This window comes from Podarcis erhardii (genome assembly GCF_964252035.2).
Source record: "Podarcis erhardii genome assembly, chromosome: 10".
NCBI lineage: Eukaryota > Metazoa > Chordata > Lepidosauria > Squamata > Lacertidae > Podarcis > Podarcis erhardii.
In genome coordinates this window covers 17,634,225-17,658,100 of record NC_138500.1, presented here as the reverse complement: position 1 = coordinate 17,658,100, position 23,876 = coordinate 17,634,225, and the positions used below count along the sequence as shown (strand labels likewise).

The 23,876-nt window shown below is 43.9% G+C and overlaps 1 protein-coding gene across 4 annotated transcripts in view; it reads right to left on the bottom strand.

Annotated features, from left to right (window-relative positions):
- MICAL3 (microtubule associated monooxygenase, calponin and LIM domain containing 3) overlaps nt 1-23,876 on the bottom strand; it is a 213,191-nt gene that overhangs the window by 99,249 nt on the left and 90,066 nt on the right. For 3 of the 4 annotated variants that reach the window (XM_081879580.1, XM_081879581.1, XM_081879582.1), the window contains 6 exons: nt 10,064-10,452; nt 7,427-7,634; nt 3,976-4,092; nt 3,614-3,715; nt 2,114-2,269; nt 465-565 (listed from right to left, as the gene is read on the bottom strand). In XM_081879580.1, the coding sequence (XP_081735706.1) occupies nt 465-565; nt 2,114-2,269; nt 3,614-3,715; nt 3,976-4,092; nt 7,427-7,634; nt 10,064-10,327 (948 nt within the window). In that variant the 5' untranslated portion in view covers nt 10,328-10,452. Of the gene's footprint in view, nt 1-464; nt 566-2,113; nt 2,270-3,613; nt 3,716-3,975; nt 4,093-7,426; nt 7,635-10,063; nt 10,453-21,515; nt 21,646-23,876 lie in introns of those variants that run through there. The other variant, XM_081879583.1, reaches the window with a different exon arrangement.

The following is a 23,876-nucleotide window of genomic DNA, read 5'->3' as shown; positions in this document are numbered from 1 at the left end:
TTATATCAAATAGCATAGATGGATAGATGTTTATGCACAAAACAGCAGCTCCCAGCAGCTCATTTACTGAGTCAGTTCAGTTACACAGTGGTAAAACAAATATGTCAGAACACAAGAGCAAACTCTGCCACAACTGATAATTAAAGATACCAATCATGCTTGTCTTTCAAAATTACTCAAGGTCATATTTATATAAGGTGAAATTAGCTCTTGAATTTTGGTGACTGCTTCTGGGGGCACTTGGACCACTGCATTATTTGTCAATTTCCCATTTAATAATCTAATGGTCTCTTTGTTTTAAATTGACGCTATCAATAATCCGAGTCAAACCCTGTCCTAGAAAATTGATGTGACAGCCAACAGCAAGTCAGCAGAATAGTTAGCAAACTTTAAAGTGATTGAATGATGGTGCTGCACTCCACACAGTGTACAAAGGTTTCAAAGAGACTTAACAGCACACTCACATGCAATATCACTCCTTTTTCCAGTAAGCTCTGCTTTTTGGCAGTCATAACAAAGTAGTGGGTGTCGTCTTTGTAGTAGACAATGTTCTCCAGATCAATGCCTAAGTTGGAAGAAAAACAGACACAGAATCAAGCAGTGGAGGGGTAAATACAAGAGCATGTGGCAGAATGCAGAATGTATTGCAAGGGGCCCTCCCAGTGATCTCACCTTACATGTCCTTGTAAGATGGTCTAAGGAAGACACCTATAGGGAAAAACCAGTCCCAGACTACAAGGTGCTCCCCATGCTACAACAAGGTGTCCAATAAGAAAAAGAAAAAGGCTTCTTCCTGGAGCTGGTGCCAAAATTGGGGTATAATTGGGGTATAAGAACAGCACAAAGCCTGGAAAAGGGAAGGGGAGTGATGCCATTACACAGATCTAGTTGATATGGAAACTCTAAAGGCCCACGATGCAAACTTCTGCCAAGCAGACTGCAAGGCATATAATGCTTTTGATCCAAACAGACAGGGCATTTTTTCTAGAAAAATAGGTGCCAGTACTGACCATGAAGTTGTTACAGTAAGTGCCACACTTATTAACAACAACAACAACAGTGGTGCCAGTGCTGCGTACACTTGAGTACCCCCTAAACCCCCACTGCAAACAGATGTAGCCCATAACTTGCAAGTTGTTAAGTGAAGAAGTAGTCCTGGATGAATGGCCTTTCCGAAAGCCTCGGCAACACGGAACCAAACAGTGAAAACCGCCCCACAAGACAACACGAAGCAGAGACCCACTTGAAATGTACATACAGTGCTGTGGGGGTGGCCGCAGTTGCCACAGTTGTTTCCATACTAAAAAATAAAAAAATAGTCCAGTCGCACCTTAGAGACCAACTAAGTTTGTTCTGGGTATAAGCTTTCATGTGCATGCACACTTCTTCAGATACACTGAAACAGAAGTCACCAGACCCTTATATACAGTGGGAGGGTGGCGTGGGGTTTTTCTCAGAAGGGTAGTAGGAGATGGGTGATTGGCTCAATGGGTATGGTAAACCTGTTGATGACTGTTAACGACTGCAATTAGTCCTAAAGGAAAAAGCAAGGGATAGTATGCAGATGACCAAAAATAGCTTTAGCATGTGTAATGAGACAAGAATCCAGTATCTCTATTCAGACCAGGTCTTTCCATAGTTTTCAGTTTAGTAATAAGTTGTAATAATTTGTAATTGAGCAAGTTTCCATACTGGGAGAGAACATCTGAAGCGTTCCATCAAGTGGGTTGCTGCGATGCTACAAGTTAGGAAACATGCAGGTAACATAGCTCCTAAGTGGCTGCACATCACCGCTGCAGTTACTTAATCATTATGGCCCCACATAGAGTGTATCAAAATCGAAACGAGATTGTCATGAGAATCAAGCATAATGAAAGCATACTATAGGAATCCACTGTTGTTTCACCCTTTAACAGGCAGAGAACATAAGACTCAGAAACCACGCTATCTGCTCTATAAACTGGGCTACTGAAATAATCCCACGTGTTCCTTGTGACACCACGAATGGTGAGCAACCATCCTCCAAGTAGTACAAAGAAATCGTGAAAAGTGAAGAGATCAAATATGCATATTGAAAATGCCCCCTTTTTGTCTTTGGACTACTTCTACAAACCTGTAGCTTCTCGTAGATCCTGGAAGAATTTCTGGTTGAATATAAAGGCCACACCACTTATCTCTTCAACTTTGGCTTCCGCTGTTGTATTGCGGTTGATGAAGTTTGCCGTAATGGCAATTGCCAGCTTGCCACGGAATTCTTTTCGTCGAAACCCTATAAGGGACAACAACAAAAAAGGCATGCGGTTCAAAGGTCTCACTGCGACAACAAAAGTGCCAATTAAATAGGCTCAGGGGTGTCTTGATAATGGAAGTGTTGACAATGGAAGCAGCGGCCACATGGGAGTAGTAGAAAAAACTGGATTAAAACAAGAGACCTGGACTTTTACTCAGCTGCCCAAAGACTAAGTTGTTTCATTCACCAGAGTCAGCACCTACAATAGTATATCTAACGTATTTCTTATAATTAGGGGCAGATACATTCATTTCACTAAGTGTGCAATAAAACTTTTATACGGGCCTTTCACAGTCCATTCTGGGTATAGAACCATAAAAATGTAGAGTTGGAAGGGAGGCCTGAGGGTCACCAGCCCCCTGCAATGCAGGAATCTCAACTAAAGCACCTACTAACTATGTAATGCATGTCCTCAAAGTTGCTTCCTATGTTACTTCCCCCCACTATAGTTGCAGACAATGTACCAAGTAGTAACTTAGTACAGTGGGAATACCATGAACAAGCAAGGGGGTCATCTGTCCGCATGAGGAGGACGTTTCCATTCCCCATCTTCCCTCTATCTCTGAGTGGGTGCAAATGCGAAATAAAACTCTCTTCTCGTGGCTTAATACAATGTATGATACACCTTGTTGCATGACCAGTGTGATTAAGCGGTAACTTGATCAAAGTAGCCAAGCTGTGCCTCTGCTGCAACAGACAAAAATCACAGAGGCATCATACAGATTAACAAATTTACAGTGGCAGGAGCATTGGTTGGCAGGAGCTTCCTTAGGTCAAATCCCCCCCCCCAAACTAGTAGTCCATGTAGCCAGTGCCATCTACGCGGACTGAAAACAGCTCTCAAGAGATGTCAAGAGGAGATATATTTTCCAGTCCTGGAATCTGGCATCTTCTGCATAGGGCCGGCCCTTTCATTAGGTAGGATGAGGCAGCCACCTAAGGCAGATAATTTTGGGGTGACATGAAAGGGCAGTAAATTGTTCATCACTTAATGTGTCATTATTGTAGTATATTTAGAACTGCTTGTGGGACTGCCTGCCTCAGGTGGCCAAGCAACTTGACTACTCTTGGGTATTATGCACCTGGTATTAGGGAGGGGCAGCATTAGCTGCTCTGCCTCAGGCAGCAAAATGTTTTGGACCAGCTCTGCTTCTGCATAAAAAGTGCATGTTCCATCACTCAACCATGGTCCCCACATCCAACATAATTTATTTTAATAATGTGTCCTCCTGGAAGACTTGCAAGACAGTGGTTGGGGGTGCATTGCCGAGCAGAAACTAGAGGTGCTGACTCCACGCTGCTATAAACACAAGTAGCAGCTACCTTCCAATGTGTTCCTCCTTCCATCTCCTCCAATGATCACATCAAACTCGTATTCCGACACAGGATGCGTTTTCGGGTGAACTTGTGCACGCCAACCTATTCCTATAAATAAATTCTGCATGTTAATAACATTTTAGCACAACGATACCAGATAACATTTCACTGAGCCTAGCAAAAGTGGTGTGGAAAGTTAATTGCGCCTTAACTTGCCTCCCCCGGGGGTTTCCCCATTACATGCATTACCGAAGCAGCCCATGACACTATGGCAATGCAAGAACCAACTCTCAGGCGCCACCAGCAGAACAATACACGCCTTCATCTTTACTCTTCCAGCTCCTGCTGCTCATCCCAACTCTACTTACTCTCATTCTCCTGGTCCTCAGGAGGGTACAGCAGCCCCTGGAATTCCACATTGACATGGATCTCAACACCCAGGATTAAGGAGACCTTCAAGAGTATCAGCTGGAGCTGACGAATACCTGCAAGACAGAGGGACAGACAATGAAAATGACAAGAAGTGCTTAACATGAAACCTGCTGATTGGCACTAACGCATTACCAAGGTCTGCCACTAATGTTACCATCAATCCCCTCAAAAGAGCTTTGTAACCTAAAAATATAATCCAATAGTCAATGAAGTGACTAAAAGCAACCCTAGATGCTTCCCGGATGACTATCAGCAGCAGAACTTCAAAGATTAAAGCGTCTGGATTGCGATCAAATGAGACTGCACAAAAGAAAGTGGATAGGAAATCAGAGGGGAAGAACTATTATTTTGCTATGGTGAACTTCTTTCCTGAATGTACTCGATCTAGTAGGATCTGCTATTTTACCAGGGAGACTCATTAAAACATTTCCTCTCTCATGTGGCAATAGTACCTCTCCCCACAGGGAGCAACTGGAAAAAAAACTCACTTTGTGGCAATTTATACAGCCATGCAAGTAACTACCCACCTGTTTGCTAGAGACTTGTGATTATTATCTGTCAACAAAGACAGGTGGCTGCTCTTAATGAACTTACATGTGTTATCTGTGTACAGCTACGTACATTAGTTGCTGCTATATCAATACATTAAAAAATTCAAGGACAGAAATCCTATGCAGATTTTCTTGGAAGTATGCCTGAATTAAGTCTTTTTTTTTTTTTTTTTAAATAATTTTTATTCAATTTTCAATTTTAAAGACAAAACAAACTTACATAAAAAAAAATCAAAACAAAGGTAAAACAAACACAAAACAAAACAAAACACAACCAAATTTTCATCTCCTTCTTTCAATGACTTCCCCGCACTCCCCTGCCCACCTTCCATTTTCACTACATAGCTCAGCAAATTATTTATTAGGTCTCTTAAAAATTATTCAATTCTTTCCTTCCAATTTATCTTTTCCCCCTTTTTAACTTATCATAATTTTACATGTTCCCTTTCCCATATTGGATCTATTCTCCAAGGTCGGCGTAATTTCTCTCCCACAAACTCATCTTTTTTTTTTTTTTAATATTAAATCTAAAATCATAATATTTCAGTTCCAAATCCCAGGTTTTTACCACCCCAAATTCCCCTCCCCCCTGCCCCCGCTTTGCCCCTACCCAAATAGATAAACAACAGTTTTAGCCCGGATTTCTGACATCCGAGGCCTTCAGGCCCCAGTTAGCCTCTCTCCGCCGATTTTGTTTATAGTCCTCTTTGTTGGTCTTCCCTTCTCCATGAAGTTCTGTCAGCAGCTCCTCATATTTTCTTTCTTCCAAATCAAACAAAGGCAGTTTTTGACCAAAGACAACAAATCTCCCAAAGTCCAGCCCCAGAAAGAAGTCCCCATTGAACTTGTTCATTCTTTGTTGATTCAATATTCTGATTATTCCAGGGGCTTCTCTCTTCCTCTGGCCCTGCAGATCTGCAATCCCATAGTCATCCTCCTTGTTTCTTTGATTCCCAAAAGTTGCAGGTTTCTGTTTGCATTCTTGTTGAACTCTTTCTTTTTCTCCTTCCCCCCATAGGGTTATCTCTCCTTCTGCAGCTGCAAATTTTTTTCCCACTTGTTTAGTTCCATTGACAGAGTCGTTAAGTTTAAGACTGAAGGTCATCAACTGTTCAGTCATAATTGTGTTCTGTTTTTGCAAGGTTCCCACCAGACAAAACATTTTTTGTATCTCTGCCAGTAATTTTCCTTCAGCAGCCATTGCAATGTCATCAGTTCCCTCCAGAGGGATCTCCATCATGAATCTCACCCAACAGTCAGTTACTTTGTTGTTAAGGATTATTTTGTTTCCAATCAGTTCAATCAATTCAGTTTCAATGTAGCATTTAATCCAGAAAAGCAGTTATAACACAGTTCCACGTTTCGGCTAGTCGTTTGACAGCTCTTTTTGACAGCTGTCAAACTCCTTATTCTGTTTCTCGGGCTCCCACACTGGGCGCTACCCGGGTCTGGGGGGGTCAACTTAAAAAGCAAAACCCCCGGAATTCCTCTTTCTTCCACTCCTGCTCAAATTACTTCTTAATTCAGTTTGTGAAAGTTCTCCGTTTAAGCACCAAAGTCTTTCCGACCTGGTGCTATCTCTTTGCTTTAAATCTTTTGGTGGGGAGGGGGAGTGCGGACTTCCTTTTTAACACGTCCCCCCGATCATACTCGAATTCGTAAATAAGAAACTTTTAGTGCCGAAATTTCCTTTTACTCACGGGTTACATTTTCAGTCCAAATTTTAAGAAGAAAGACAGCGCTCTCCGATCATGGCTCGCGGCTTCGCTCCGCCAAGGCAGCGATCGACTCTCAGCACCACGCCACTCTCCGGTCCACTCCGTAGCCTTTAAAAAGGCTCTTCGCGGGTCAGGGAGGGCGCTTAAGGTGCCCACCGAGTCACCATGTCCGCAGGCTTCCGCGCCTGCGGTTTCTAAGGGTCCCCGTGTCGCCGGCACGGCAAGACCCGTCCTTAGCGGAGCCGACTCCCTCCGGAGCTCAGAGGGAGTCCGCCATTACCCGTTCGCGCTATCCCGGAAGTCCCCTATGCCTGAATTAAGTCAGTGGAATTTCTGAGAATACAAGTGCATGAAAGGATCTAAAGGGCTATAGAAGGAGAACTCACTATCTGGCAGGAAACATGTTGCTCCCATACCCACCAACCTCAGCTCTAGCCCCCTTCCTTCCTCCACCCCAAGCCTAAATATGAGAAAGCTAATAAATATTATTGTTACAGATAGGTAGCCGTGTTGGTCTGCCATAGTCAAAACAAAACAAATTCCTTCCAGTAGCACCTTAAAGACCAACTAAGTCAGTTCTTGGTATGAGCTTTCGTGTGCATGCACACTTCTTCAGATACACTGAAACAGAAGTTTCCAGACCCTTCTATATAGTGAGAAGGTGGGGAGGGGTATTACTCAGAAGGGTGGTGGGAATGGGTGATTGGCAGATAGCTGTGATGAGCCTGTTGACGACTCTTAACGACTGCAATAGGTCTTACAGGAAAAAGCAAGGGGTGAAAAGGTGAAAAATGGCTTTGTCATGACTTTATTACTTTGTCTGAGTAATACCCCTCCCCACCTTCTCACTATATAGAAGGGTCTGGAAACTTCTGTTTCAGTGTATCTGAAGAAGTGTGCATGCACACGAAAGCTCATACCAAGAACTGACTTAGTTGGTCTTTAAGGTGCTACTGGAAGGAATTTGTTTTGTTTTAAATATTATTGTGGCAGGCAAGTAATTTTCTCTGTCAAAATTATCTGGATCACAGCCATCTCAGACAGACACACACACCACCCTCCTCAGCCCCATCTAAGGATATATATAATTTGTGACAACCAAGAATGGTACCACTTACTGATATGGTCAATGGCTCCTGCACAGAATTTGCCATAGAATTTTTTGGCGCCAAGGCCCCGCAAGTCATGTATGGTAAATGGCCACAGATGCAGAACATTGTTGCGGGAGAAGGCATCACGCTTTTCTATCACCACCACCTTTGCTCCTAGAAAGGATAGGTCAATGGCTGTTCGAAGGCCGCAGGGTCCAGCCCCAATGATGAGACACTGCAAGAGAGGCAACAGTTTTACACGTCGTCGTATAAAGACGATTTCAAAATTGAAACTTCCAAGTCGGGGGGGGGGGGAGGTTTATATGGCCTTTGTTCACTGAAATGCAACAAAATCCAGGAAGACATTGAAAGATACTCAAGTGCACTTTCTACAGTTCTGGCTATAGGACGATCACCACCATTTCAGTGGAAATACACAGGAGTGACACAAAGCCAGCCTTCCTCGTCAGGAATCACTTCAGATTTGTGTCAGGCAATGTCAAGTTTTCAATCTTTTCCTAATATGAAATGGTTCCACAGAACCAAACCAGGTTACCTGCATGGCGGTATGCCTTAGAAAATACACACAAACCAGCTTACAGTTTTCCAAAGCAGCTTTTGTCTACACAGGATTCAGCAAAAGCAGTGCTTGGATTCCCTACGCATAATAGTTCCTCCACTTCAGCATTTGACTTCACTATCATAATATTTGGACAGGGGCATGACTCAGGGGTGGAGCATGTACTCTGCGTGCAGAAGGCCACAAATTCAATTCCTGCCACCTCCAATTAAAACTATCTCATGTTCTGAGTAAGACCTCTACCAAAGTTCTGCTCAAATCTCAGAACAAGTTCACTTCTAATTCCCCTCCATTCCCAAATCAGATTTACTAATACGCCATTAAATGTACACCCCACTTTTCCTCTAGGTGCTCAAGCTGGTGTGTACACAGTCCCTTCACTTTATCCACATAACAACCCTGCGAAGTAGGCGAAGCTCACTTGGTGAGCTTAACGGCTGAGTGGTGATTCGAAACTGGGTTTCCCAGTTGCAGACAAACACCAAGCCAGGCATCCCCAACCTGCGGCCCTCCGGATGTTTTGGCCTACAACTCCCAAGATCCCTAGCTAACAGGACCAGTGGTCAGGGATGATGGGAATTGTAGTCCAAAACATCTGGAGGGCTGAAGGTTGGGGATGCCTGCACTAAGCTGCTGCTATAGTTCCTGACACCATCAAGAAGCCACAGTAACTTCCATGAGCAGCCACTCTGGAATCCATGCCCACATTCTGAGCTGTGTTTGGGAGGGGAAGATAGTCATGTTGCTGCCTCTGCAGAGATTCCATGCCAACTTCATTCCCTACTGTGCTAGTTTCTATTTACAGCAAATTTTCATAAAGGGTAGTATTAAGAAATGTGATCTGTGCATGCAATCTGAAATGGTACAACTGCCTCAAAGGTCTACCTCCTCTTTCAGCTGCATATGCAGACTAAGTGGGTTGCCCAGTGTAAGTCCCTCTGTCCTCACCTAGCTCACAGCGTTGCAAAAATGATATGAAACAAAACAAACAAACCAACAAAACCAGAACACCCACATGTTCATCCCCAAGACCTTTGGAGGAAGAGCAGAATACAAATGAATATTCACACAAGTTAACAACTGAGTGCTGGTGACTGCTGGCATCCTGTCACTGGCATAGCAAATGGGGAAATCACTCAGAAGCTGCAATGGGAATTCTTGCCTGCTCCAAGAATTATATTAGGAAGCGATATCACTAAGCCACCAAACAGCCAGGACAGAAAAGATAAGGTCAAAGCCAGGGTAACAAAGATGAAGCACAGGCAGTGTTAACAAGAGATGGAGGCTGCAAAGCACACTGTGAACAGTGTTGATCTTTTTGAACATGCCGTTTCTGCAGATGAAACAGCCCAACTAAACACAGCTGCCAGCAGCTTCCCAGCCTTACATCATACTGCTAAATACAAGTTTTAAGTAGATTATTTATTGGTGGTATCTGTTTGTTTTGAAAAACCAAGGGTTAGCAGGCGATTAGCTGACAAAATCGGGACTTTTAGAACAAGGAGATCAGCAATTTTAAGAAACTAACTGGAAATTTAAATAGATTGTAACTGAAGTTTATACTTTTCATAAATAAAATCTGGTCATTTGAACTTGAAGAGTTTTTCATGAGGATCAGAATCATTTTTTTATATCAAGCAGGTTCCTTCACTATACTCTCTGCAGCACTTGCTAAAGGCATTCTTATTTAGAAAAGCCTACCCAGGTCTTTTAAAAGTCTGCATGAGTTCTAATTTGCTTTAGTCTATTGTATTGCAGTTTTAATTTTCTGCAGGTTTTAAATGATGGTTGTAATTTTTTCATGATAATGTTTTAGGAGGAGATCCCTAAGACTTCCACACAAAGCAACAAGTAATCTTGCTTAAACATGTAGTATAATTGTACCAGCTGCAGCACTCTGTGTAGCCCAGCTGCACACTGCATTGAGATTATTGTTCAGCTTAGCAGGGATAAACAGCAAGAGCCACATGGAAAATACTAGCCAACATCACAGGCTCATCTACATGTAACTGCATTCAGCTAAAGGCCATTTTCATCTATACTGTACAGGTAAACCTAATGCAACCCTGCTTGTCAATGCCCACCTTCGTGTTGGCGCATACTTTCCCCTTCTTGTAGTCCTTGTGACAGCCTCTCTTATCCAACTTGGCCCAAAGGGCTTTGGCTTTCCAGTAATTAAGCTTGGACTTGAGCTTGTGGTAGAAAGTACGATAGTCTTTGGGCTTCAGCTCTAGAAAATCACAGAGCTCCTGGAAGGCTTTGAGAGTCCCTTTGCAGGTCGAGGCCTGGACAAATCGGTCAAAGAGGACATGGGCCTGGTTCATCTTCTCATTACTCCTTTCCTCCATGCTTCCAGCTGAGCCGTTGGCCCTCCTTGGCGCATTGGCAGCTGCCCCCTTCCAGTCTGCCTGCCTTCTTGTCAGCTATTTCACTCATCAACAGTCGCTTGTTTTAATCCACATACATCATTAACCTAGAAAAGCAAAAGACAGGTCAGTGAATCCACACAAACACAGGTTAATGGCATGTAAAAAGTGGTGCAGCTTATGCCAGTTCACATAGATCTGCTTAACTCTGTCCGACGCAGAGAGCTTCATGGAACTGAACAACCACTGAGGCCCCATTCCTGATGGCTAGAAATTCTGCCCAACATGCTGTCCCATCCTGGGTTTCACAAAGCATTGTCCACACAACTTTTCAAGCCTATCTTCAGAACCATAAAGGGTTAGCTATAATCCTCTGTACTCACAGTCAAACAGCATTCCCCCACCCTCTCAATTACTCTGAAAGGGTGGAAAGGTTTAACACTTTCTATGTAACAAGGGTGAAAAGGGGTCTTGGGGGGTCAAGTGGCCAAGCTCCACTGTCCCTTGTTGCTATTTCTGTTGCCTTCCAACTCATGGAAGGAGACTGAATCAGGAAGCCTTTTGTATCCATGGAGGCTCCCCAGTATCAGGAAGTTTTTAATACGTGAGGTTTTATTATGTTTTTATATGTGCTGGAAGCCACCCAGAGTGGCTGGGGAAATCCAGCCAGGTGGGCAGGGTATAAACATTATTATTATTGTTGTTATTAGTAGTAGTAGTAGTAGTAGTTATACAGCCCCAAAACAGAAACCTAATTTCCATACAATGGGAGGGTATAATTAACTTTGGCTTCCTGGCTTGTTTCTCCACTCATGTGATGAGAGAAACAAAGCAGGGGCAAATGAACCGAGTACAGAAAAAAGCTTGCTCATATTCTGTTTTAATAAGCCAAGATTTTTATCATGCAAATTCAGCTTAGGAGTGAAAATTGAACAGTTTTCCTATAAGGATCTATAAGTGAGCTCATAGTTAATTTCCCTATCAAGGGAACATCTGGTTAAGAATCATCAGACTCTATAAAGCAAATGCTGGAGACAGAGCCCATGAGGTCGGCTTTGTCCTATGCAGGGCCCCAAATGGCTCTGATGTGGGCAAGTTTGCCATTGAGGTCTACCCTGCAAAATGGCTCTGAAATAAAACAATATGCAATAATAGTTACATGTTAACAAGGTAAAGGTAAAGGACCCCTGACAGTTAAGTCCAGTTGCAGACGACTCTGGGGTTGTGGCGCAAGTCATTAAAGCAATCCCATTCCCACTCCGAACTCCAAGCCCACGAAAACATTCAAAACATGTAGTATTCTTTAAGCACATCCTCTCCCCCAGCAAAAAAAGGGATCGTTTATGCTAAGAAAGCTGATAAACAATTAATTTTATTTGTTTCCAAGTGTTTAAGACCCAGTTAATTCCCAGTGTATCACAAGACATGATACACCCCTATGCCCTTTCAGTTTTCTATGGAACAGAGAAGACTAGAAGGCCTTAAAGCAGAGGTTAAAAATAAATAAATCTCATAATTGTAATGTGAAACCAACAAGCACAATGCCCCAGGAATGCAGTAGTGCTCAGATTTAATAAGATGGGAATGTTGGCACACCACTGATTTAACACTCATTCAACACAAGCTACAGCACCTGGAGAAGGACAAAGAATACACATAAGAAGAGAACTACTGAAGAGAGAACTCTTCAGGTATGTTGCCAAAACTAATACATCATGGCCTAGTGACCCAACTACAAAGGCGGCTATTCACAATGGGCAGGGATATGAATATACCATGTACATCATGACCCAAGAGAATTACTTGTATTTATATTTTTAAAATGTAAGAACTGCACAGTTAAACTATGGAATTTCCTTCCACAACAGGCAGTGATGTCCACCAACTTGGAACAACTTAAGAAGAGGATTAGACAAATTCACAGAGATAAAGGTCAATGGCTACTAGCCATGATTGGCTATGTTCTACCTCCACAGTCAAGAGGCAGGAATGCTTCTGAATACCAGGTGCTAAAAACTCCAAGAGAGGAAAGAGCTCTTGCATTCGGGTCCTCCTAGAGGGCTTCCCACAGGCATCTGGTTGGCCAGTGCGGGAAGAGGATGCTGGGCTAGATGGACCACTGGCCTGACCTACAAGGGTCTTCTTATGTTCCTAAGTCCTGAAGGCTGCAAAGATACAACTGAAAGTGAATGTAAGTCTCAGAAATCAGAAACTATGAGTAGAACTTGCAATAATCAGGGGAGAGAATGATTTAATGCCCTTCACAGATAGTAGGAGGATTGCTTATTCAAAGGAAATTATAGGGCACCCTTCACCATGTGGTCCCGAGGTAGGTTACATACTGCTGAGTACAACAGCCATGTAATACATTTCATCCCTAAAGGCCTGTGCAAAAAAAGTAAATCTTCACCCAACTCTGAACAGTGACAATGCCAGCTGCACCTAGGCATTCTACCATCTGAAAGCCACCACAGAAAAGATCCTCTCCTGAACTCGGCAGCAGGGCCTCCCCTGTCAACACTCAGGCAAAACTATGTGCGAGGCAGAAGTCCTTGAGATATTTAGGGCCCAAATCCTTTAGAGTTTTCAATGTCAATATATGCACCTTGAACTGGGCTTGGGAGCACACTGGCAACCAGTGTTGGTCTGTAAGATATGGTGTAATATGTGCCCAGCCAGCACCCTGACCACTGCATTCTGCTCCACTTGTCAAACCACATGGAACTGGTTGCCTACCCTTAGGTTTTGCAGAGAGGATTGTATCCGATATAAAGGGTCAAAATCTTCTTACCAGGAGGAGTTTCATGCACAATTTGCCCAAATAAGAATGGAGGTTTCCTCCCCAAGTGTGATGGTTTGGACTAAAAAGACTCATTTAAATAAGTAAAACGCTGAAATCTAGATGTCACACTTATCATATTACAACACCATAAATGGACCAGCATTCCATACAACTGTTTTCATCGGCCTCCACATCCATCTACCTCCATTAGCAGGCCTTGTCTTTGCTACCATAGACTGAGATTCCTATCCACACCAGAGCAACACATCCAATCTCTAGATAAAAAGGAAGATAGGTAGAAAGTAAGCTTCTATCAGGACACAGAATCTGTAAGTGGCACAGCTCCTACAAGCTAATATGATTTTTAAAAATAAAATGTATTTTTGCTGGAATTGAGATATGGCTTTAACTCAAATTCAACTTCATATTCTTGTTTTCTCACCCCCTGGCAGTGAGTAAGCCAAGGCAAATCTTCACAAATTATGCTTCTTGCCATTCCAATGTGTCAGTTCCCTCTGGAGTGTTTTGCTTGTTGCACATTTGCCAACACTTTGTCAAGTGACATTATTTAGGAGTTGAAGCAATAAGCAGGCATCTCCCCTTGGGGCTTACTTACACGATAAGGGCACATTCACACAGGATGACAGGCGCCATAAAATCTCTACTCAAGGCATAGGGGGAACAGACAGGCTGACTCAGAAGGAAGCCCTATTTGCGTGAAATACCACCATTCCATGCTGCAATTTACACAGTGGTGGATCAAAACAGGGTCACCATCATCACAGAAACCTGTTGCCCTATGGACACTATCTGCATACAGCAGACATGATGACCTCCCAGTGTTTTGGACTACAATTCCCATCAGCCCCAGCCAGCACAGCTGGAGGGCACTACCTTGAGGAAGGCTGGCACAGAGAAACAATCAACACAAATAGCACTTCCATATACCTAGCCACAAGACCAGAGGTTGCCCTGTGCATGCTCCATGGTTACTGTATGGTGGCTGCTATCATGTATTAAGAGAATTAAGAGTAGTCTGAATGACCACAGTAAATCTAGTCTCAAAAACAGATGCAAATAAAGGTTGTGAAGGGCAATTAACTCAAGTGGTGGCATTCAACACTGGTCCTGCTCAAAGCAGACCTATTGAAATTAATGGGCATAACTTAGGTTCATTAATTTCAGTGGGTCTACTGTGAGCAGGACTGGTGTTGAACACCTCCCACGTTTTTTAATGGGTGGCTTCTTTATTCATTATGGTCTGAAGTACCACTTTGGGCAGATGTTAATGCATTTTTGAGAAAAATGACCTGTCTCTTTTGTATATTATTCTGTATCACACCATATACAATGATGGTAAAAGTGACACAATGTGAGCAACATTAGCACCATCACAAGTGTGAGAGTCATTTTTCCCACTCATGCTGCTGATCTGGGCTAAAGGCAACATGACTCTTTCAGGAGAAATGACTGACGAACGTAAGTAGTGAGTGACCACTCAGTCTTCCCTGATCAACCACTCTAGAATAAAGACAGTGCCCTCTGAAGACATCATACCTGCACACAGAGCCTTGTGTCCACCCAGAGAGACTCTCTGTACATATCCCCAAATCACTTCAGTGTATCAAGTTACACTTGCGCCCCCCTCAGTTGCTGACAAAATGCTTTTTATAGCAACAGAGAGCATAAAGCAAAGAACACACTACGGTTTAGTGCCAGCAGAGGTCCACGGAGCAAGGCTGAAGCTAAAATTAGCTCATCAAATGTCCTCCTCTTGTTTTTCCACTTTGCCAGACACAGGAATGCCGCAAGAGAATCTTATGTAGTGTCTGGGGAACTAGGGGAAGGGAGTTTAAAACAAAGAAAATCCAAGAGCCATGTCATCTCCAGGAATCGAGTGCACGGCCTTTTGACCCCACCGTTTACAACCGTTTACAATGAACTTGTGGGTCTGCAGATTTATCTGCTCACCCAAGGATAACAATGCAGGCATTTGTTGAAGTGGGATCTAGTCTACAAAAGCTCCTGCCATAAATAAATCTGCTAGCCTGTGAGGTGCCACAAGAAACCCTTGCTTGTATTGTAGAGCTTTCAGTCTTTGTGTGATGTGATCGTTCACACGGGCTGCCTCAATCTTAGGATGCCTCTTAACAGCAGGGGTGCAACATTAAAAAGCAGGTGGGTGCAATCCTCTTCCTGACACAGGGGAAAGGGGGCAGAGGCACAGCCGCATTAACAGCATTCAAAACTTCCTTCTGCCTGGAGCTTCAGTGATTTCCATCCACTAACTCCTGCGGGGAATATTTGGACCCCTAAAGCTCTTGAAATCTGGAGGCAGCAAGCCAGAGAAATACAAGGGAAGGCAGAGGTGCCTGCCAGGTTTCCAAGGTATTGGTTTCCCTGCCTGTGCCTTTCAGCCAGCAGGACCTTGCATGTTTTTGTCTTGAGGCAGTCAGTGCTGACTCAGTCCAAGTGGACATTAGATGGTCATACACTCAGGCAAATACAGAGATTTAAACACCTAGGATTACTTATTAATGAAAAGCTTTCATGGCAGAGGCATAGCTTAGGGGTCTCACTGGGTGCCACACCGCGGGGGTGGGGGCACTTACCATGGGGCCTGCAGCATGGGGAAATGGCAGCGTGGGGCTTGCGTCTGCCCGCTGCCTCGCCCTCAGCCGCCCTACAGCCGAGGGGGAGGTGGTGGACAGACTTTTTGGAGGCTTCGTGCAGCATGCCCTGCCTTGGCTTGCCCCACCCCCAGGCCCAGGGCATGCACACCGAACAGCTAGCTACGCCACTGTTTCATGGAAACCCCATCTGGATGCAATCAAGCTATTATCTGCCCGCTCTACTGGACAGCTCTACAGGTTCTTCCACTGGAAGGGCAGATAATCAACCCAGCCATCAAGATCTACATGTAAAAGATCATTGCACAAATGCTTTATGGGGCCGAGATATGGGGAAGTGGTATCAAATCAGAACTAGGAGCCCAACAAAACAAACTCATGAGAAAGATATTGGGGCTTCCACTGGGGACTTCAGCAAAAACAAAATGGGAGGCAGCAGTTAAGAGTTCCCGGTCTCTACAGCCGTGGAAGGCACTGTGGTTCTCTAGCAGTTTGACTTGACCGCCAGAGAAGCACCCCGTTCTCTCTCGAGAAAGACAAATGCCAACAACTGTAACAAAACTGCAGAGTGCTGCTCCCCCCCCCAACTCCAACTCAAGAATAGAGGGTCTCTTCACCCATTATGTCCACAGATGCAGACCTAACAAGCTTACAAACCTAAGCATGTGAAGCATGAATACAAACATGTGAAACACAAACACAGAGATCATGAAGACATTCTTCTTAGGGAGTTGAGGTTGGTTGTGGTTCCCCGTTTAGTGTAGACTTCATAGCAGGCTTAGATTGCTGCTGCATAAGGTGTGAAAACCCCACTAAAAGGCAACAGGATCAACACTCAGGTCTTAGCAGTGTGGGCTGGACTGTTTCTATCCCAGGGCATAGCAGCAGCCTAACAGGCCCATAGTATTCAAGTGAGGTAATTTAACAGAGGCTGGCAGGGATCAAAAGGATTGCCCCCATCCATTTCCTCCATAGCAAGGCAAAAACATCCACACCGTCAACCTTCTACAGATCTAACCCACATCATTCATCTTGCCTTGGATAGCTGCTGAAATGTCATTTTACATCCAGTGGTGTGTGTTAGTAGGCGCCAAGCTACACAAATTTTCCAGTTGGTGTCTACTTGCACAGGGCAAGGCCCCAGGGTTACCAAGAAGAGAAGGGCTATATTTTTCCACATCCAATGCCATCTCTATAACAGCTTTGTGAATTACACAAAGCAAATACGGTAGATGCACCACCTATAATTACCAGGGTAGAAAAAGGAACACACAGTTTAAAACATACACACACACATAGTCATGGGTGGCAAAATGTAGCAGCCTGGCAGAGAAAGCTTATTTGCATGCACACACTCAGTTCATGAAGTTTGCCAGCATTCAGAGTCAATATGTCTTAAGAATCTTAAGGGTGAGAAATCTCTCTAGAGCCCTGTTTTTGCAGAGATCCTGGCTCTCAACTTCAGGACAACAATTTAATCTAAGAATCATGGCGAACTGATGATACCAGTGTTCTGTACCTGAACTTGGGGGGAAAGTGGGAGAAAAGCAATGTCTGAGCATGCCCAACTGTTTACCTAAAAATGTGACCTACAGCAAAAAGTAAAAAATAAATCAGATAAAGTCACTATGGACTTAAAGGTAAAGGTAAAGGTAGAATTCCTCAAAAGGACCCCCACCTCCTACTTTAAGAGGACACAGGAGCTGGCCTAAATTCAGTATCCTAAACTGAAAGGTTTGTATTATTCTATGCCTGTATCCCTCATCTTAATTTCACGTTGGTAACAAGAAGGGGAAAGGGGGAAAGCAGAGAAATTGGAGAAAGATGGGAGAGAAGGGGTGCCCCACTTACTTTTGGCTCTCACTGCCCCATTTTTACTTCAGCCCCACAGACCACTGGCATGCAACCCTCCTGCAGATTATGGGAATATGGCCCTTGACAAGAGAGAAAGGTTCATCACTCCATTCTAAGCCAAGATCCCATGTGGTTTTCAGCATGTGCGACTTGGCTAGCCAGCATCATTGAAAAAAAGCAGGGAATCTGAGGAATGAAGTGAAAAGTGAGCGTCTTTCCTCAGCAACTCATTACCTCCACAGATGCAACCAAGATGCCATTTGGCAGCTTTTCCGAGCTCTTGGATGGCAAAGATATGTGAAGTTCCTGTAGTTTATGTCCAGTTAAAAACAGGCTGACAACACAGGTGTGGCCGGCTTATGCTTGTTTCATTTATGCAGAAGGAACATCAAAACCTGGGCTGTGCGTCAAGTTTTCCCTCCAGTTCTGGGGAGAGCAGGTGAACTTCACCAACCCTCCTGTGTATTTTGTGCTTTAGGGCTCACTTTCACCGGCCTGAGTGAGTCACGTATTAAGTAGTCATAACCACAGCATGCTCAAAGAGTGCACTGATCCATCCAAAAAGAATGGAAAAAGCTGCCTGAGGGTTAGGACATCACTTGCTGCTGGACGTTGCCTTATAAGAACAGATGGGAATCAGTTAGGAAACCAAAAATAAATACAGAAAAAAAGTCAGCACCCAACAGTATACCAAATGCCAGGTTTGGCCCTGAGTCTGAAACTCTTAACAGCGGAGTAGGCAAAGAACTAAGCTGTAAACTAGGAACGTTTTAATTGAATCTCATCTGTCATCTGGGTGCCTTATGCCAAATACGGGAAATGTATAACCTCGTCCACCCAAGGCACCATGGCAAATGGTCAGACATTATGAAAGTTGCAGCCCAACAATGCCTGGGGCCACCATGTTGTCTACCACTTGATCTACATGCAGGGATTTTATTTTATTTTTTCAAATAGAGAAGTATTCAGATTCTACAAGAAGTATAAGCAGCCATGCTGGCCTATCCGAAAAATTCCAAAATGCAAGCCCTCGTCTGAAGTCTGCAATGGTACAGCCCAGATAGAGGTTTGCCATCTCAGCAAAAATAATATATATCACCATATGGCAAACACAATTCAAGAAACGATTTTCCATTTTGCTGCCTCTCGAGCAAACATACCCTCTGCTGCTAATGGAGGGGGGAAGGAAGTGTCTCAAGCATAATGCCATTACAGAATTATGTAATTAGAATTGCAAACTTGGGGGAAGGGGAGTTCTTCCCGAGTCCCATGGGGAAGAAGCTTATCCGGGGGTGTCTATAAGGAACTTATAGACTTGTATTTAAGCACGAGCCTGGTGACCACAGGAACCAAGAGCTGCAGGCAGATGGAACATCACACACACGAGTGAGCAGGCTGGTGATAGAGGGATGGAACACACAGTTCCTCCTCTGAGGCCAATATAGAAAACCAAGCAAGCTGCTAGTTCCTCCTCTGCCAGCCCTCAGCAGGCTAGTAATTATTTTGGAAGGCTAGTAAATGTGGGGGCTTATTTACCCGGCTGTTGTAGCCACCTGTTGTTGGCACTTGTCTGTCTTAAGAAACAATGAAAGAGTGTGCCTTTGAGAGTCAAGTCAAACCGCTGGAAAGTTGCAGCGCCTGCTGTGTCTGTAGAAATCGATACATGAGAGAAATGCTCTATTACAGGTGGGGCAGCAGAAATTAAAAAACCTGAAGAATCAACACCAGAGAACGCGAAAATGCTCAGAGGTATGTCAAGCAGACTAGTCCTATATGACTTGCTAAAAATCTGCTTCAGCACAGCTTTGGCTTAGACACCATAGATACACTAGACTGGAGTCAGAAGTCCGTATGTATATCAATCACAATGGGTATTTTAAAATCATAGCTCTCAACCACGACAGAGTAAAAGCTAAGTACTGTTCCAATTACTCCCTAGCACGACCCTGTCTCTCTCACATCCTCATCTTGGCAGAGACCACTAACTATAATATGACGTGGTCCAGACAAGGCTGAAGTCATCCTCACCTGGATCAAAGGTGCTGTCTGAACACGACGGATGATATTGTTCTACGTATTTCGAACTTTGTACATTTCCCCGCTGTATTTTGGCACAGGGCAGAGCAGCAACAGATGTAAACACAGTGAAATGCATGCCATTTAAATGTGTTTTTTTCTGATATACAGTACTGCAGGCAAGTGCTCATTCAACAAATCCTCATCCTCATCCTGGAAATAGACTGTTTCATTTCCTTTCAATCTCAGAGAGATCTGATTATTGGCCAAAAGAAAGAAAGAAAGAAAGAAAGAAAGAAAGAAAGAAAGAAAGAAAGAAAGAAAGAAAGAAAATCCCAGACATAAGACATGGGAACCAAACCCAGGATCTTCTGAATGCAAAACATGAATGAGTTCTACCACTGAGTTATGGCTCTTCCCCAAGAACCACCTCTCTGAATTCCCAAAGCAGAAATAACTGTTGAATTCAGTTCCACTGCAAATCAGCATTACAGTCAAATGTTGCAAGCTCACATAACCAGCTTCCAAAAGCCACTTTTCTTATCTTTGCCCATAAACCTGGTTATCACACAGCTTACCCACTGCAGAAATGCAGAGCAACATAAGCCAAACAATGGAGCTTTTTAAAAGAAATAGCATGGCGACTCCCAAGCTAGACAGGAATCATGTTCTAATGGGGATGAAAATTAGGAAACAAGGGTCTGGTGTTCTTGTCTGAGAACTTTTCTACTGCATCCACAAGAAGCCTAACTTTTCTGCTGTCACCTTGGACTGATTCTGACATTTTCTTATATTGCCTATGTATTACAACCTTTTGCTCTTGCAACAAGTTATTCTGTCGCTTCTTTATGCCCACTCCTCAAAGATACATTATTCTAGTGTAACTCCTGGGTGCTACTTAAAAAAATTATATACCGTATATGTCAAGAGTTGAAAAGGAAGGCACCAAATGCTTTAATGAATGTGATTCCATCCAGTAGAGGGCGGCAGCACATACATACCCAAATCTGCAAGTTGTTGATTTTGCCAGCATAACAGCAACATCAGAGTATGAAGGATGAAGACAGCCCAGCTGCATCCAGCACACTGTGAACTAGACAACTGTGCTCATAACTAACAGGTCAGAAATTAGGGCACATCTTTTAATTTGGGCAGAAAGGTTCTAAGGACAGGACACGGCTGGTTCTTGCGTTGTCAAGGGATCTAGAACTGCATGATTGAAATGGGGTGGCTACATTCACTGAAGATGGCATACAGAGAACATTTCAGAGTGCTCAGAGCATATATTTAATCCTAACAACAAAAGCAACAACCCTGTCCAACTGGTCTGTTTTAATCCAATACTGCAACTGGTGGGGGCTGAGGTCAACAGATACCGATTTGCCTGAAGCCAGCTGATTAGTCTAATTACGGAGAGGCAAGATCTATGGAAAGCAAGTACAGCACATCTGCCAAAATGTGCATGCCCAGCTGCACATGCGACAAGGATCACACCCTTGCATTCTGCACTGATCTGGAAAACTACCATTTCTTCATTCCTTATTTTTTTAAAAAAGAACTTCTTATGGATTAGAATTCATACTGCAACCTACATTAAGTGATCTTGAAAAATGGATCCTGAAGGCACTGTGGTTTTTTTGTTTGTTCATTTCCATACTCTGTGAAGAAATAACACCCTTTCACTCCAGTTTTGAATTCCTAAATACAAGCTACACCAGACCAGTTCTCTAAACTTCAACCGATCCCAGTTTCCATTACTCTTCGAAAACTAACATGCCATACCACATAATTTAAACCAGAAGATGAAGCAAAGCAATTAGAAACCAATTAGCTAGAGTTCCCACACTGTCCCATTAGAAGCTTCACACCCTAACCAACCACACCTTACCATATCTCCTTAGTGATGGGAGAAACCACCAGCTCCAGAAAACAAAGCCTGCTCCTGTTAGGTGGATGCTGTACCAACATTCCCCATTCAGAAGGAGATTATAAAACTTTTGTTAGCACAGCTAAGCTAAACAAATTGCTTTCCCATGAAGGATGGCAGGGACTGAGCAATTTCTGTTTCCTGGGGAAAGAGTCTCAAACAAGCAGCTCTCTACAGGACCAATGACCTGGATTCTGCAGCACTAACAGCTGATTAGAACCGGAGCTTCTGCCTTCAGGGGTGAGCTTCCATCTTCCAAGCAAACAGCGTTTGTGCACTGTTCAAGCACTTAAAAATAGCAACTGGGCAGCACGCTCCCCTCTCTGGTTGGACACCTGACTCCCACTTGAGGCTGGAACTAGCATTTAGTAAAGCAATTTGCCTGAAGACACCAAGTATGTGGAAATGTCTCAAGCCAAAAAGGATACCAAGTTCAGTACGTGGATCAAGTAAAGTCCTCCTAAGAAATCCGTTTTATCAAAAGGCAGTGACATTGGTGGCACGTGGATGCGATTGGCGGTGTCCTCCAAGGCAATGTAGCCTCTCAAGGAATGCCTCACCCACCACTTCCAGAGGCATAAGCAGTCATGTGCTCAAGGTTCTGCCACACTCCACAGCAGCCTTTCTCAACCCAAATGTTGGACTACATCTCCCATCACCCTAGCTAGCGGCCCCAGTGGTCAGGTATGATGGGAGTTGTAGTCCAACGACATCTGGGGACTCAAGGCTGAAGAAGGTTGCTCCAGAGGCTGTGAAAGGAATTGGTGGAAGTGATCTGAGTGTTGTGGACTAAGAGTTTTAAAGCAACATCTGCTTCCTAGTAAGAATCCAATGTAAAATATGATAGAGCTTTGCGACTTCCCTCTGGTCGCTGCCCAGTTCGGTTTCCAGATGACCAAAGACCCTTGTCCCTCTTCAGGCCTGTGCAGAGGATGTGGGGCGCAGCTGGGTAGACTTGCCTTGAGCTTCGGAGGGCTAAGATGGCGGGGGGAGGGCACCATGGGCCTGTCAGACTTACACAGTCACACCATGAATCTTCTCTTTAGTGGAGCTTCAAAATGCCCTTTTAAGATCCATGTGCTTTCAGAATAAAAAACCTAGCTCTATACCAAGGGAAATACCAGTTCATTTGGCTTAAACTAGGGGTAGGCAACTGTGGTCCTGCAGGTGTAGCTGAACTACAACTTCCATGGCCTCTGACATTAGACATGTTGGCTGGGGCTGATGGGAGTTGGGAGCCCAACAATACCTTGAGAGCTGATACCTGGAGGTCATCTGGTTCCTCAACCCTGCCTTAAAACGAACGTACTCTGTTCAAGTTGCAATATTTAGCACCTTTACGTGAAATTGACAATGGAGAGAAACTGCATGAGTTGATGGAAGGAGATAAGAAGTCCGTTTAGAACAGAGCAAGGATAACTGAGGAACCCTAGTTACAGATAGGTAGCCGTGTTGGTCTGCCATAGTCAAAACAAAACAAATTCCTTCCAGTAGCACCTTAAAGACCAACTAAGTCAGTTCTTGGTATGAGCTTTCGTGTGCATGCACACTTCTTCAGATACTTCTTCAGATACTTCTTCACACGAAAGCTCATACCAAGAACTGACTTAGTTGGTCTTTAAGGTGCTACTGGAAGGAATTTGTTTTGTTTTGAGGAACCCTAGGGAGACAAAGCAGAATTCTTGGGCAAACAACCCTTATCCCAAAGCCTCCCCTTTATACACATTCCCAGCACATTTTAAACATTTCTCGATAACCACGAGAGTTAGGAATTGCTTTCCCTTTTTAAAAAATAAATGGTGAGGGGGAAATGAAAGCAAACTGCTATACTGGATTCTGTTCTGAGCAAAGCAGGTTTCGCTTAAGGAAGGCTTGGCCAAACCATTTTCAGAGCCAAAGTAAATAAGCTTCCACAGCTGCATTATGCCAAAAGTACCAGTCGTTCTTGCAGACGAGCCGATGATCCATGAATTGACATGGACAAAACACAAACCCCTCCACCTCTCAAAATGCCTCACGGCAGCTAGAACAAAGTATGTAGCACACAGAGGCAGCTTCCAGCTTACACCATGTACCCCCCTATCTTTAGTTCCTTCTTGAAAGTGAAAAAAGAAAACGCGAATGCAATTCATTAACACCCACCGCTAGCCTGTCTCCAGGTTGGGCCACAGCTCAGCAACGCGTCAGTTGGAGCAGCAAAAGGCCGGCATGAACCGGCAGCATGCCAAGCGAACATGCTTTGGTAGTTAGTGCAAATAGGAAAATCTGAGGGCTGGTCTTAAGTCCTCTGGATTAAATATTGGGAAGTCAAACACATCCTAA